The sequence below is a fragment of the Propithecus coquereli genome, unplaced genomic scaffold, assembly GCF_000956105.1.
Source record: "Propithecus coquereli isolate 6110/MARCELLA unplaced genomic scaffold, Pcoq_1.0 Scaffold734, whole genome shotgun sequence".
Lineage (NCBI taxonomy): Eukaryota > Metazoa > Chordata > Mammalia > Primates > Indriidae > Propithecus > Propithecus coquereli.
The window spans coordinates 235,008-247,503 of record NW_012153441.1 but is presented as its reverse complement, the minus strand read 5'-3'; the positions used below and the strand labels follow the sequence as shown (position 1 = coordinate 247,503).

Sequence of the window (12,496 nt, the reverse complement as noted above, 5' to 3'; positions counted from 1 at the left end):
AAATGAGCTAAGCATTCAACTCAAAAGTTAAGAAAAGAGGAACAGAATAAACCCAAAGGAAGAAAGAAATAATAAAGATAAGAATAGAGATGAATGAAATAGAGAACTAAAAGCAATAAAAGAGATTAATGAAAACAAAAGCTGGCCTTTGAAAAGATATTTATATATGTTGTTTCAGAAAACAGAATAAAAAACAAAATCTTCCCAACTTATTGTATAGAAGAATTTTTATTACAAAAACAAACAAAGTTGGCTCACACCTGTAATCCTAGCTCTCTGTGAAGCAGAGGCGGGAGGATCACTTGAGGTCAGGAATTCGAGACCAGCCTGAGCAAGAGCGAGACCCCATCTGTACTAAAAACAGAAAAAATTAGCCAGGCGTGGTGGCGCACCTGTAGTCCCAGCTACACGGGTGGCTGAGGCCAGAGGATCGCTTGAGCCCAGGAGTTCCAGGTTGCAGTGAGCTATGATCATGCCACTGCACTCTACCCCGGGCGACAGGGTGAGACTCTGTCTCAAAATAGAAAAAAGAGCAAACAAGAAGATTTGAATAAATGAAGAAATACTCTCTGTTTTTGCATGGGATGACTTAACAATAAAAAGAAATTAATTAAACCCAAATTTCTCTATAAATTCAGTATAACCTATATCAAAATTCAAGTGAGGTAGGCAGAACTAAAAATGCATATTCTCCCAAGTTCCCCAGCAGGAAACCACAAACTTAGTTTTCTCTTGCTCCTAAGTTTTTGTCATTGTCCAAGGCCAAAGAAAGCCCAAATTTTGCACCTCTCTCCCCACTCCACAGCATTGACTTCTTTCCTTCCTGTTGTTAATGTGCTTATTATCCTCCATCTGTCCTTCCGGACCTGCCCTCTACGCTTCTCCACCCCGGGGTCTGCCCAGGGTGCTGACCTGTATGTGGGGGAGCAGCTCCTGTTCTCCCTGGCTTCCTCTTGCTTTTAACCTCTGCCCGAGAGCAGAAGGAGGAGGGGTGTGAGGTCGGGGTTTCTAAACCCTTGGCTCCCTCCCTGCAAGGTCACCTAGGGCCGCTGTGTTCCTTGACTGAAGGGTGCTGCTCCTGGCAAGGTGGCAACTCTATAGGAACTTGCTCTACTGAGTCCTGATAACTCCTTCTGTCCCTGCCCTCTTTGGACCTTGAGGTAGTAACAGCTCAGCTGCTGCTAGCTCCAGGTTACTGTACTATCCTTCGCCCGCTTCTTTGTAAATACTTCCTCATAAATAAACTCTCCGTGAACTATCCTATTTTGAGCGTGCCATCTGTTTTCTATTAAGACTCTGATGCAATAAATACCATTTCTTCATTCCCTGCCCCAGACCAGCCTGGCCAGGGGCTCTTGGAAGCCTCATATGCAATGGAAGAGGAAGGGTCTAGTGAGCCAATGAGCGCCCTCCATCTGGGAGCAATCTCTGTGTGTTTGGGGACCCTCCACTCTCTGCAGCCCCTGGGGATTGGTCTGGCCAAGGAATGGCAGAAAGCACCAAGGAGGTGTCCCCCATGCCTTGCTTCAAGGCAGTTTGAGGGCCCTTGAGAATGGGAGGCCTTCCAGCCAAAACCAAAGTGAGGGTGGGGACCCCACCCTCTTTTGTCATCTGATTTGCCCAGTTTTACTTCAGAAACAGAATTACTTTAGAAAATGGGTCTAGGTTGGGCGCGGTGGCTCACGCCTGTAATCCTAGCACTCTCCGAGGCTGAGGTGGCTGGGTAGCTTGAGCTCAGGAGTTTGAGAACAGCCTGAGCAAGAACGAGACCCCATCTGTACTAAAAATAGGAAAAATTAGCCGGGCATGGTGGCGCATGCCTGTAGTCCCAGCTACTCGGGAGGCTGAGGCAAAAGGATCGCTTGAGCCCAGGAGTTGGAGGTTGCTGTGAGCTAGGCTGACGCCACGGCACTCTAGCTCGGGCAACAGAGTGAGACTCTGTCTCAAAAAAAGAAAATGGGTCTAAAAATAATTCTCATAGACGTTGAGATTAAATGTCAATTCTTGTCTATGTCTTTCACATAAATGTGTGCATGGTAGGGAGGCAAAGGGAACCTGGAACCCAGAAAAAGGCCCTGCCTCAGGAAAGGAACACCGAGGGTACCCCCTCCCACTGTTTATTTGAGTTTTATTCCCGTTGTCTTTAATGGTCAAAAGAAGAACCTCAAGTGTGGGATCAATACATTTCCCTAAAGTACTGCTATCTGCCCCAAGGGTTGAAGGGACTCCCCGCGCTGTGCATGCCCTTATGAACACAGACCCAGTTCTTTTACGGGTGAGAGTTGGACTAGATGACCTTTAATGTCAACCCCAGCTCCAAGTTCAGCTTTTAAAACAAACAAGACATCAAAGGGAGAAAACAATTCACGGTGCCAATTGGATTTGGTATAACCCGAAAACCCAACTCTCTCTCCTTCTCTCTTACACAGGCACAAGAATGCGCGCACGCGCGCGCGCACACACACACACACACACACACACACACACCCCTCTTTTTGGCAATCCATTACGTTTGGCATTCCACTCTCTTCACACGATCCTGGAGTTGGCCCACCATTCCCCCTCTTCTATCTTCCTTCCAGGCACCCCTCATTCCCCTGTGTAATGACAAATGTTCTCCCTTTTCCACCTACGGCAATTTGGCTTCCTGGATCCCGGGACAGCTACATGGTACTTGTTCCTATTGCGCACCTGAAGGGGACAGCCTTCTCCATAAAACAAAAAACCCTGTAAGTTAGGGCAAAGAAAAGCCTGTACTGGAACCTCTCGAGGGGGCGCTGGAAGCTGTCCAGTTGGCTGACTCTCTCCTTCCTTCCCCTGGGGTCTTGCCACTCTGACTCCCACTGCTGAGACCAGAACCAGACAGCTTCTCCTTTAAATCCGCCCAGCTGTAGACAAGACCCAAAGCCCCATCTCCGGACTAGACTAGGATTTCAAAAGGAATTTTCTTTGTCAAATAAACAAAAACAGGAACAGTGAATAGAAACATGAAAAGGAAATGTAAAATTGATAAAATTTGTGGAGACTAATTTCTGAGCCTACACTTACCAGTTAGCGTCCCCAGCACATAGCACTCTGCTTCTTCCTGCCTTGCATGGAATAACCTGCTCAGAGAATAACCATTGAATTCACGAGCACTTTCCCCTCCCATTGACTTCTTCCATAAACTCCCTCCAGAAGTGATGCTCTCATTTCAAGGATCCTACTGGCGAAGCCATAGATGTGATGCAGATCAATTCATTGATGGGACAAACATTGAGCACCTACTTTGGACACCAAGTTCGTATGAAGAGTGCTGCCCCCACTCTCCTCCAGGCCCCCGTCGGCATAGCAGCAGCGCGGGGACAGAGCGGTCTAGCCCCTGCGACCACGCCTCACACCCCACACCCAGGAGGGGCAGGAGCCCACAGGGAGGCTCCACACACAATCTGTCTTCCGACCCCTTCCCCAGCTCGTCAGACCCCGACCTAGGTGTTCCCACACGGATTCCCACACACAGACGTGTATCCACAACCCCTGTTCTCCTTCCACGATCCAACGTCAGGCTAAGCTCCTTCAGTACTTGTCCTCATGTCCGCTTTCCTTCCCTTGACCCTCCGTCCTGTACCCAACTCTAATTCCAAAACAATTCCACAGCCCAGCTTTCTGTGTCCAGCAGGTGTCGCCCCTCACTGGCAAGCAAACAGGCCAGGGCCCGCTGTTCCGCAGCGTGGAACCCAAGTCCCGCCAGTGCGTGCCCCTTGGCTTTGGGGTAGAAGGGAATGGATATGTGCTCACCAGCTTTGGGGGGCTTCAGAATAAAACAAGCGACTGACTTCCAGCTTAGGTAGAAAAACATCCTGTAGAGCTGACTCTCTTTGAGTTCTAGAAAGTTATTTCTTCCATGCCTTGAGTGGGGAAGAGACCACAGCTCCAGTGCTTATCATGTCTCGGGTGCTAGGCTAGGTGCTTTGTATTTGTATCTCCTCCTCTTCTCGCAATAACCCTATAGGACTGCGGCCCCCAACCCCGCTGCGGCCTGTTAGGGACTGGGCCACAGAGCTCCGTTCCCCATCCCCTCTTCCCACCCCCATCCACAGAAAAACTGTCTTCCATGAAACTTAGGAAGTAGGGGCGCACAGCAGGAAGTGAGCGGTGGGGAGTGGGCGAAGCTTCATCTGTATTTACAGTGGCTCCCCATTGCTCGCATCACCGCCTGAGCTCCGCCTCCTGCCCCAGAAAAATTGTCTCCCATGAAACCGGTCCCTGTTGCCAAAAAGGTTGGGTACTAGAAGAAATAACTTTCTAGAACTCAAATTTGAATCCTGACTATGTGAGGGGTCTGCCTCACAGTTGCGATGAGGCTCAAATGAAACAACGCACCTGGTACAATGCCTGCCCCAAAAGTTGAAAACCTGATAATGCCGACGTTAATGCCAATGTTATTGCGGGCTCTGCAGGTGCCAGGCGGTGTTCTTAGCCATTTGCAAGTATGAACTCATTTAATCCTCAGAAGATCCCCTACGAGGTGAGTAAACGGTTAATCCCCTTCCTCTCCCTTACTCTGTGACTCCTTCTGACCACAGTTTAATTTCTTCTTAAGAATTATAAATCAGAAAACTGCCCCAAATTCTGTCTTGTCTAGACAGGAAAATGGGAGGAGGCACTGACCCCTCCACTCAAGTAGGAGAGAATCAATCTCTGCTCCTTCTCTGCCCATATTCCTTTCCCAGGGCCCCAGGAAAAAGACATCGAAAAACACTCATTTCCACCAGAGTTTATTTCTTAGAAATGATCACCAGTGACTCACTATCCTCTGTGGCACAGTGAGGCCCCCAGGAGGGCCTTTAATTCCCTTCCCCAAATTATATTCTCCCCAGAAATATACCCTTGGACAATAATTTGGTTACAGAATATTCCCAGGAATGAGTTCCCCAAGTTGCTAAGGTTTATATAGGGGGACTGGGAAATTCAGAGAAGGATGGAGAAACCACAGAATCCAAGAAAATGTGGGGGGGTTGAAGATGTTGGGGAGGCATGGTAGCATCAGTGAGACTTTGCATCTCCTTCTCACTCAGAGTGGAAATCGTAGGATTCTGCCTCTAGGTAATGTGCCGTCCTGAAGAAGATATAAAAAGGGGATAATGAGGCTTCAACACAACTTGACCCCATCATTTGTAACCATCCCATGTCACAGCCCTTAATACAGTGATACTGGAAATTCTAGGTCACCAACGACTAATACAAAGGAGCCACCTTCAGCTTCCTCCCCATAGACACACTACTGGGTAGAAGACAAGGATGTGTGCTCTCCTCGTTCCTACTCCTAATCATATCACTGGCAGCTTAAATCGTGTCCTTGGCTCAATGCTCATCCAATGTGGAAGCGCATCCCTACTACAAGCGTCATTAGCTGAACCCAACATTGACCCACTCTAACTGGCACCCCCACCAAAGGACCAGTAGGCAAACAGATCAACAGAGGTGTTACCTTCTGGATAATTGGACCCAGGGAGAGGAATGTAGCCTAAGAGAGAAAAACACTTGATTAGACCAATCTTTGTAGATAAAAGTATCCAGCATTATTCACAGCAACTGGGGTAGGAATGAGAGCGTCAATCACAAACAGCACGTAAGTGGAGACTGGGAGCAGGAGCGGGGATGGGAGTTCAGATGGGTCACTCACTAGAGGAGGAGGCAGCCTTCCTCCAGCTGATCAAGCCAAGAGAGAAGATGATGAGGCCCAGGCCCAGAGTCACTGCAGACACAGAAACCTTCACTGTCTGCATGGGGGACAGCGCAGGTGCTGCAAAAAACAGAAACTTACTAGAACCAATCAAACTGAATTTATCGCAACCTCCTCCCAGCAGGTTCAGAAGTCCTTTATCCCAGCTCCAAGGATCTAGCTCACACCACCCACTCTCAAGGAAGTGGCCCTTCTCAAACCTCTACTCCTAGAGCAAGCCTGGGGAACCCGTCTCCCCAGATGTAGCACCCCAGCTTCCAGGTCCTCTCTAATACACTGGGGCCTCTCAAGACATCCTCTTTCCTTCCTTCACCCCAAGGGCACCCTCTCCAGGATGAAGGGTTCCTCACTCCCCTCTCCATTGCCCCCATGGTGACAGTGTTTGCTCCCTTACTTGGTCCAGTTGAGCAGTTTCCTATTAAAATCTGTCCACCTTTCCTAACCGCCAGTGGCTTCATTCTGTGAGTTATCCTAGTACTTGTGTGTCTTCTACATGTGGATTTCCCATGTGTCCTTTCAGAGCTTGTCTCCATCCCACCCCACAGCCCCCACACTTCCTGGAGCTGGTCCTCTTCTGAATCATGTCCCACAGATTCTTTTCCCATGACAAAATGAACACTCTAAAACCAAGGAAAAGTTCTTGTGCACCCTGTCAGGAGACTTTCCCGGGAGAGCTCAAGTGAACATGGAATTCCACTCTCTTCTCTATCCTCATGTCCCTCCCAGCTGCCCAGCAAGATACAGCACTCTCCACAAGGGGAGGCCCAATCTCAGCAGCCGGTCTGGTATCCTGTTCTCTGACCCTTCCTCTTCTTCATTTCTTTCTCTTTTCTTTGCCAAAAATCCCAAAATCTGTGTGCAACTTCTCTCATTACCTTTAACTACTCCCAATCCTGGGTTCAAACAGCGGTAACCAATTCTTTATCCATTAGGCCCCAAGCATGCGCACACAAGAGTGTCTACCAGCTGTGGCTTTACTGTCCCTTATGCTTGATAGGGCATCCCAAATGCAGCGCTGCCCCCACACTGAGAAAAGTCCCCCTTCCTCTTCAACCGTCACCGTTTCTTCAACTCCCATTCCTGACATGACACCAGAACACCAGAAGAGTTGAAATATAAGGAGCCTAGAAAAGTGTATTACAATTCGGGGTTCTGAAAATATGGTTACCAAATCTACATCTTTTTTTTTTTTTTTTAGAGACAGAGTCTCACTGTGTCGCCCAGGCTAGAGTGCAGTGACATGATCACAGCTCTCCACAGCCTCAAATTCCTGGGCTCAAGGGATCCCACTGCCTCAGCCTCCCAAGTAGCTGGGACTACAGGTGCTCACACCCACATTTGGCTGACTTTTTTTTAGTTTTTATAGAGATGAGGTCTTGCTCTTGCTCAGGCTGATCTCGAACTCCTGGCCTCAAGCGATCTCCTGCCTTGGCCTCCCAAAGTGCTAAGACTACAATCATGAGCCACCTCGCCCAGCCTACATCCTCTTTTCAGGACAATCGCTCTCCCTTCCCACCCCAAACACAAACACAGCAACATCAACCACACCACGATAGCAACAATAACAGTGACTAATTATTTCCATTCCTTTATCCTATTGCCCCATTTCTGGTCCTCAACGCTCCGTAGGTTCCTCCAGACTCACTCCCTGTTTCAGCACCTCCCTCTCTAACATGTACCATGTATCTGTCCACATCTCACTCCCCCTGCTTTACCCTACTTCCTCCTACTTGCCATACACGTACTCCAGTCCTGAAGGATGGGCTCAGGAGCCCCAATGTGCTCCACTACACAGGTGTAGGTGTCCCCGTAAGAGGGGGTTAGAGCTAAATGGGACAGGGTCTGATATGTCCAGTCTCCATTGGGCTGGGAAGTCTTCTGGGCACTGTTGTGGGGGGTGACAGGCTGCCCATTCTTCCACCACGTGATGGTCACATCGGCTGGATAGAAGCCCCACACGTAGCAGGCCAGCATCACGGGCTCCCTCGTGTTAAAAGGAGTGGTTTGGGCTACTTGCACAGTTGGTGGCCCTGCATAGGAGAAAAAACTTGTTCAGAAAGGAGGGTGACATTCTGGCTTCTTCTCCAACCTGGTTTCCTTCCCATTTCAACTCTTCATAGGTTTTGCTGACCCACTCCCCTCCCCCGCCCTCCTGCGGTGCTGCCGTTTGAAAGTGAGGAGTTAGAATTCACTCCTGGTTCCCTCTTTCTTCTCTCTCCTTCCTTCAATGCCCCTTCTTCCTCCCCTCCTCCAAAATTATGTTTGATCACAATTAGCATAATAAAAGCCAGGTCTGAACTATAAGCTGTTTCAGAAGTTGTATTTATTTCAAGTACATAAGCTTGAAAGCACAGAAACTAAGAGTGATCCAGAGTTGTAAATTGTGATTTGAAAAGGTAGAAAAATATTTTTCCCCCAAATCTTGTTTAACAAATTAATTTGCTAAATAAAGCCTTTTCTCTTCACATAATTTAAGGAAACAAGCCTAACTCAGGACTAACTCTCTTGAATTTGGAATTAACGTAGTCCAAAAAATGAGATGGTTAATACTGCCAGATTTACTAGTTTATTCTCCTCGGTAGCCTTCCTGCTTGCCTTTACCTTGGTATTTTTCAAACAAAATCTTAAATTAAAATCCAAGAAGTTATGTTAAAATGCAGATTCCCTAGCCTTCCTCCCCAGATACTTTCATTCAATGGATCTGGAGTGGTACCGGGGCTTGCATTTTTAACAGGCACCTCCTCCAGGCAATTCTGAGGAACGTGGCTCAGAAACCACGTCTTGAGACACACTACTCTGTCTTAGGGAGATCTTCAAGTCTACTTAATCCTCAAGCCATTCTCAGTGCAAGTGAGTAAGGGCGAGAGAGAACCCTAATCCCCTGATACTGCCAACATTCCCGTGCCTGGGTCCAGCCCAGATCCAGAATATGACAATCGGGGCTGAAGAGGCACGAACACGCCGGGGAAAGCTATGCTGGTTGCTCTGACACAGTCCTGGTTGAACTCACGCCTGCATTCTGAGATGCCCTGGCCTCTACACGCTCTCCCCCAGTGGCTCCTCATGGCTCAAGCATCACCTCCCCTTCTTCACTCCTGTCCCACCCTGTCAACCACCTTGTTCCCCTTGAGGTTCAACCCTCCCTCTTTCTACATTCCAGGTCCACACGTCTTCTCTTCTTTCCTGCCCAAATCTCAACCCCTTGGCCTGCTGAGGATTCCTCCCTGGCCTCCTCTCTCCTAAGTGTGCTTCCTAATGCCCGTCTGCACCCCTCCCTCCTCACGTGTCCTGTGGGTCAGTGACCCCCAGAAGGGCCGGGTGTGCGTGGCACAGTCCTGGCGCCCACTGCGCAAGCGCTGGAGCAGGGCGCCTTGCTCGTTGAGGTATTCTGACAGGTAACTGGCCAAGTCTTTCAGCACCCCAAATTCACAGGGGGCCATTTTCTCCTCTTGTTCATCCCAGCAGGTCAGCAGATCCTTGTTGAAGGAGATGCAATATGTGAAATCCTTTGCAGACCCATCATCGTCCAACAGACAGGTGCTTTCCACATGGGCCACAAAGCCACCTAGGGAGCCAAGGAAGGGAGAGCAGGTCAGTGTCCTTTGCTGGTGTGACATAAATAGATAAATACATATATACATACATACATAAAATAGATATGTCTATATTTAGGAGCTCCTAAAACCCTGTAATTTCCTGAGTGATAGGGATGCTATGTGCATCTTTTGTTTTTGTTCTCATATTTGGTCTTTGACCCTGGTTCCTGATGCAGACCTCCTAATCCCTTGGAATTTCCTGCATAATAGGAGTGACTTTTGTTCTAATGAGGTGACTCTTAGTGGGCTCCGGGATGAGGGCTGGTCACCAGAAAGACCAAGCCATGATTAGGAGCCTGGAAATTTTAGTCCCATTCCCTAGCCTCAGGTAGGGGAGAGATTACTGGAGATTGAATTAATAACGGATCACACCTATGTGATGAAGCCTCCATGAAAATCACTGAACTGTGGGATTTGGAGACCTTCTCAGTTGGTGAACACAGCCACGTGCCAGGAGAGTGGAGTACCCCAACTCCATAGGGACAGAAGCTCCTACAATGGAGACTCTTCCAGACCTCGCCCTATGTACTTCATCTGGCTGTTCATTTGTATCCTTTAAAACTGCAGTCCCCAACCGGTCCGCAGCCTGTTAGGGCCTGGGCCGCAGAGCTCTGCCACACCCCCACCCCCACCCCATCCGTGGAAAAATTGTCTTCCGTGAAACCAGTCCCTGGTGCCGTAAAGGTTGGGGACTGCTGCTTTAAAATATTCTTTGTTAAAGGATACAAAATTACAGCTAGATAGGAGCAATAAGTTCTAGTGTTCCATACCGCTGTAGGATGACTATAGTTCACAACAGTATATTACATAGTTTCAAATAGCTAGAAGGATATTGCATGTTCCCAACACAAAGAAATGGTAAATGTTTGAGATGATGGATATGCTAATTACCCTGATCTGATCGCCATACATTATATGTATCAAAACATCACTATCTACCCCACAAATATGTACACTTATTATCTGCAAATTAAAATAAACTAAAACTTCCTTTGTGATGAATGGGCAATAGTAAGTAAACTGTTTTCCTGGGTTCGATGAGCTGCTCTAGCAAATTATCAAACCCAAAGAGGGGGTTGTAGGAACCTCTGAGTTGTAGCCAAGTGGAACAGAAGCTGTGGATAACCTGGGGACTGACTACTTGTGGTTGGTGTCCGGAGTGGGGGCAGTCTTGTGAAACTGAGCCCTTCACCTGTGGGGTCTGTGTTAACTCCAGTCAGCGTCAGAACTGAATTGAATTGCAGGATACCCAGCCACTATAGGAGAATTGGTGGATATGGGGGAAAAACCCCACACATCTGGTCAAGGAAGTGTTAAGCATGAGCATATAGAACAAAAAACAATTAGTTTTTCCTATATTCAGAGGGAACCCCAGCCTTGGTTACATCCAGTTAGTCTGACAGATTATTTCCAACTCCGGCAGCATCTGCTGACCAAGCTCACACACTGGAGTCTCTGAGAGCCCAATTTAAGGGAGTAGATGGTAGTAGCAGAGACGTTTATAGACCTGGTTTCCTCTTTATGTGACACTAGGTGCAGGGACGGGATTATTTGCACGTTTACATGTGACAATTTACCCAGAACCCAGACCTTCAGTGGGGCAAATTATTGAGAGAGAAAAAGGGTCAAAGGAAAGAGTCAGTCTTGTTCTGTGCTGGGAATATTATTAAACATTCACTCCACACAAATTTATGAAGCACTTGCTGTGTGCCAGCCACTGTGCCAGGAGCCGGGGATGCAGTCATGAACGAGCTGGACGTTGTCCTTGCCTGTATTCCAGCAGGGGATCTATATCACACAAATAATTATACAGCTAATTACTATTAAAATTGCTACAAAGGTAGAGTACAACGTGCTGTTGGGAGACAAACTAGTCTGGGGCATCCAAATCCAATAACAAAACTGAACAGCCTTACCCCAAAACAGGAGCAAAAGGAAGGGAGGGTCCCAGGAAGGAATGTCCTTACCTGCTCCTGTGCAGCCCAGGCTGAGGCCCAGCAGCAGTGGCAGGAGTGTGGTCATGCTCTGTTCTGTGAAGACGCCACTGGGAATTCAGTCCCCTGGACCGACTCTTCCAGGGGCCTTGGGTCTTCGCCTGTCCCAGAAGCCCCAGCCTGGGTAGATGATCTCCAGACACTAAGCTGAATATGGTATTGCCCCGGCTCCTATATCCCCACTGGATCGATGATTTGGTGCTACTCAGCCCCCAGACACTAGATTTGTTCCTACCAGCTCATCAGAGTCCCGTGTCCCAAACTGAGCGTCGTCAGATTGGCCAGGTAGGCGGGGACAGATGTAGAGACAAATCGCCAAGTGCCTCAGCCTGGCATCATCAGTTACTAGGTAAACCTCATCCTGCCCCAGGCTTGGACAACAGGACTCCTGGTCTCTTTCTCAATTATTTTTCTGCAGAACAACCAGTCTGTAGGTGGATTCCCCTAGATCAGTGGAGGGAATAATCCCAATATTCCCAAAATGTACGCAGCCTGGACTACCCACTGGTTTAACTTTTTCCTCTCAATGCCCTCTCCACGCCCAAAAAGGACTAGGACTAGATAACCTCTCTTGTTCTTTCAAAGGAGGTTACCTAAGAAGACATTATATAAACCCTTGGTCTGTCCTGCCACCCAGGAGATGGGAGGACACAGAGCCCTTCTGGGGCAGGTGGCAGAGGCCGGGCTGCTGAGAAGGAAGGAGACACAGACAGTACAGAGTCACCTGGTCTCAGGCAGGTCTGCAGAATGAGGGAGGCAGTTCCACCATAGAGATCAGGCACAGCAGCCCGGAAGTCCCTCCACGAGCCCCCACTGCTGCTTCTGTTCTAGCCAGTCAAGCTTCATTTCCTCCTCAGCTATAATAGCTGCTTTCTGGAGCCAGGAAACCATATCCTCCTACGCTGTGAGCGATCTCAGGGTGTAGACCACAGGGCAACTCCACTTAAACCCCTTGAAAAATAGCTGGTGATGGGCCAGTGACAGTTCACCTGCCTTCCCCCGAGCTCTAAACTCCCCTGTGTGTTTCCCCTATGGTCCCCTCCGTCCCAGGGCAGGTTCCTGCATTATGAAGCCACTAGAAAAATGAGATAGAGGCCGGGCGCGGTGGCTCATGCCTGTAATCCTAGCACTCTGGGAGGCCGAGGCGGGCGGATTGTTTGAGCTCAGGAGTTCAAGACCAG

The 12,496-nt window shown here is 48.6% G+C and overlaps 1 protein-coding gene across 1 annotated transcript; it reads right to left on the bottom strand.

Annotated features, from left to right (window-relative positions):
* Positions 1-4,736: 4,736 nt before the first annotated feature.
* LOC105824388 (HLA class II histocompatibility antigen, DM beta chain) lies at positions 4,737-11,616 on the bottom strand. Its single transcript, XM_012661815.1, has 6 exons — positions 11,289-11,616; positions 9,009-9,290; positions 7,471-7,755; positions 5,666-5,785; positions 5,471-5,506; positions 4,737-5,098 (listed from the first exon to the last, which is right to left on the bottom strand). Exons 1-6 carry the CDS (start codon positions 11,341-11,343, stop codon positions 5,082-5,084), a joined length of 795 nt encoding a protein of 264 aa, XP_012517269.1. The 5' UTR covers positions 11,344-11,616; the 3' UTR covers positions 4,737-5,081.
* Between the last annotated feature and the right edge of the window lie 880 nt (positions 11,617-12,496).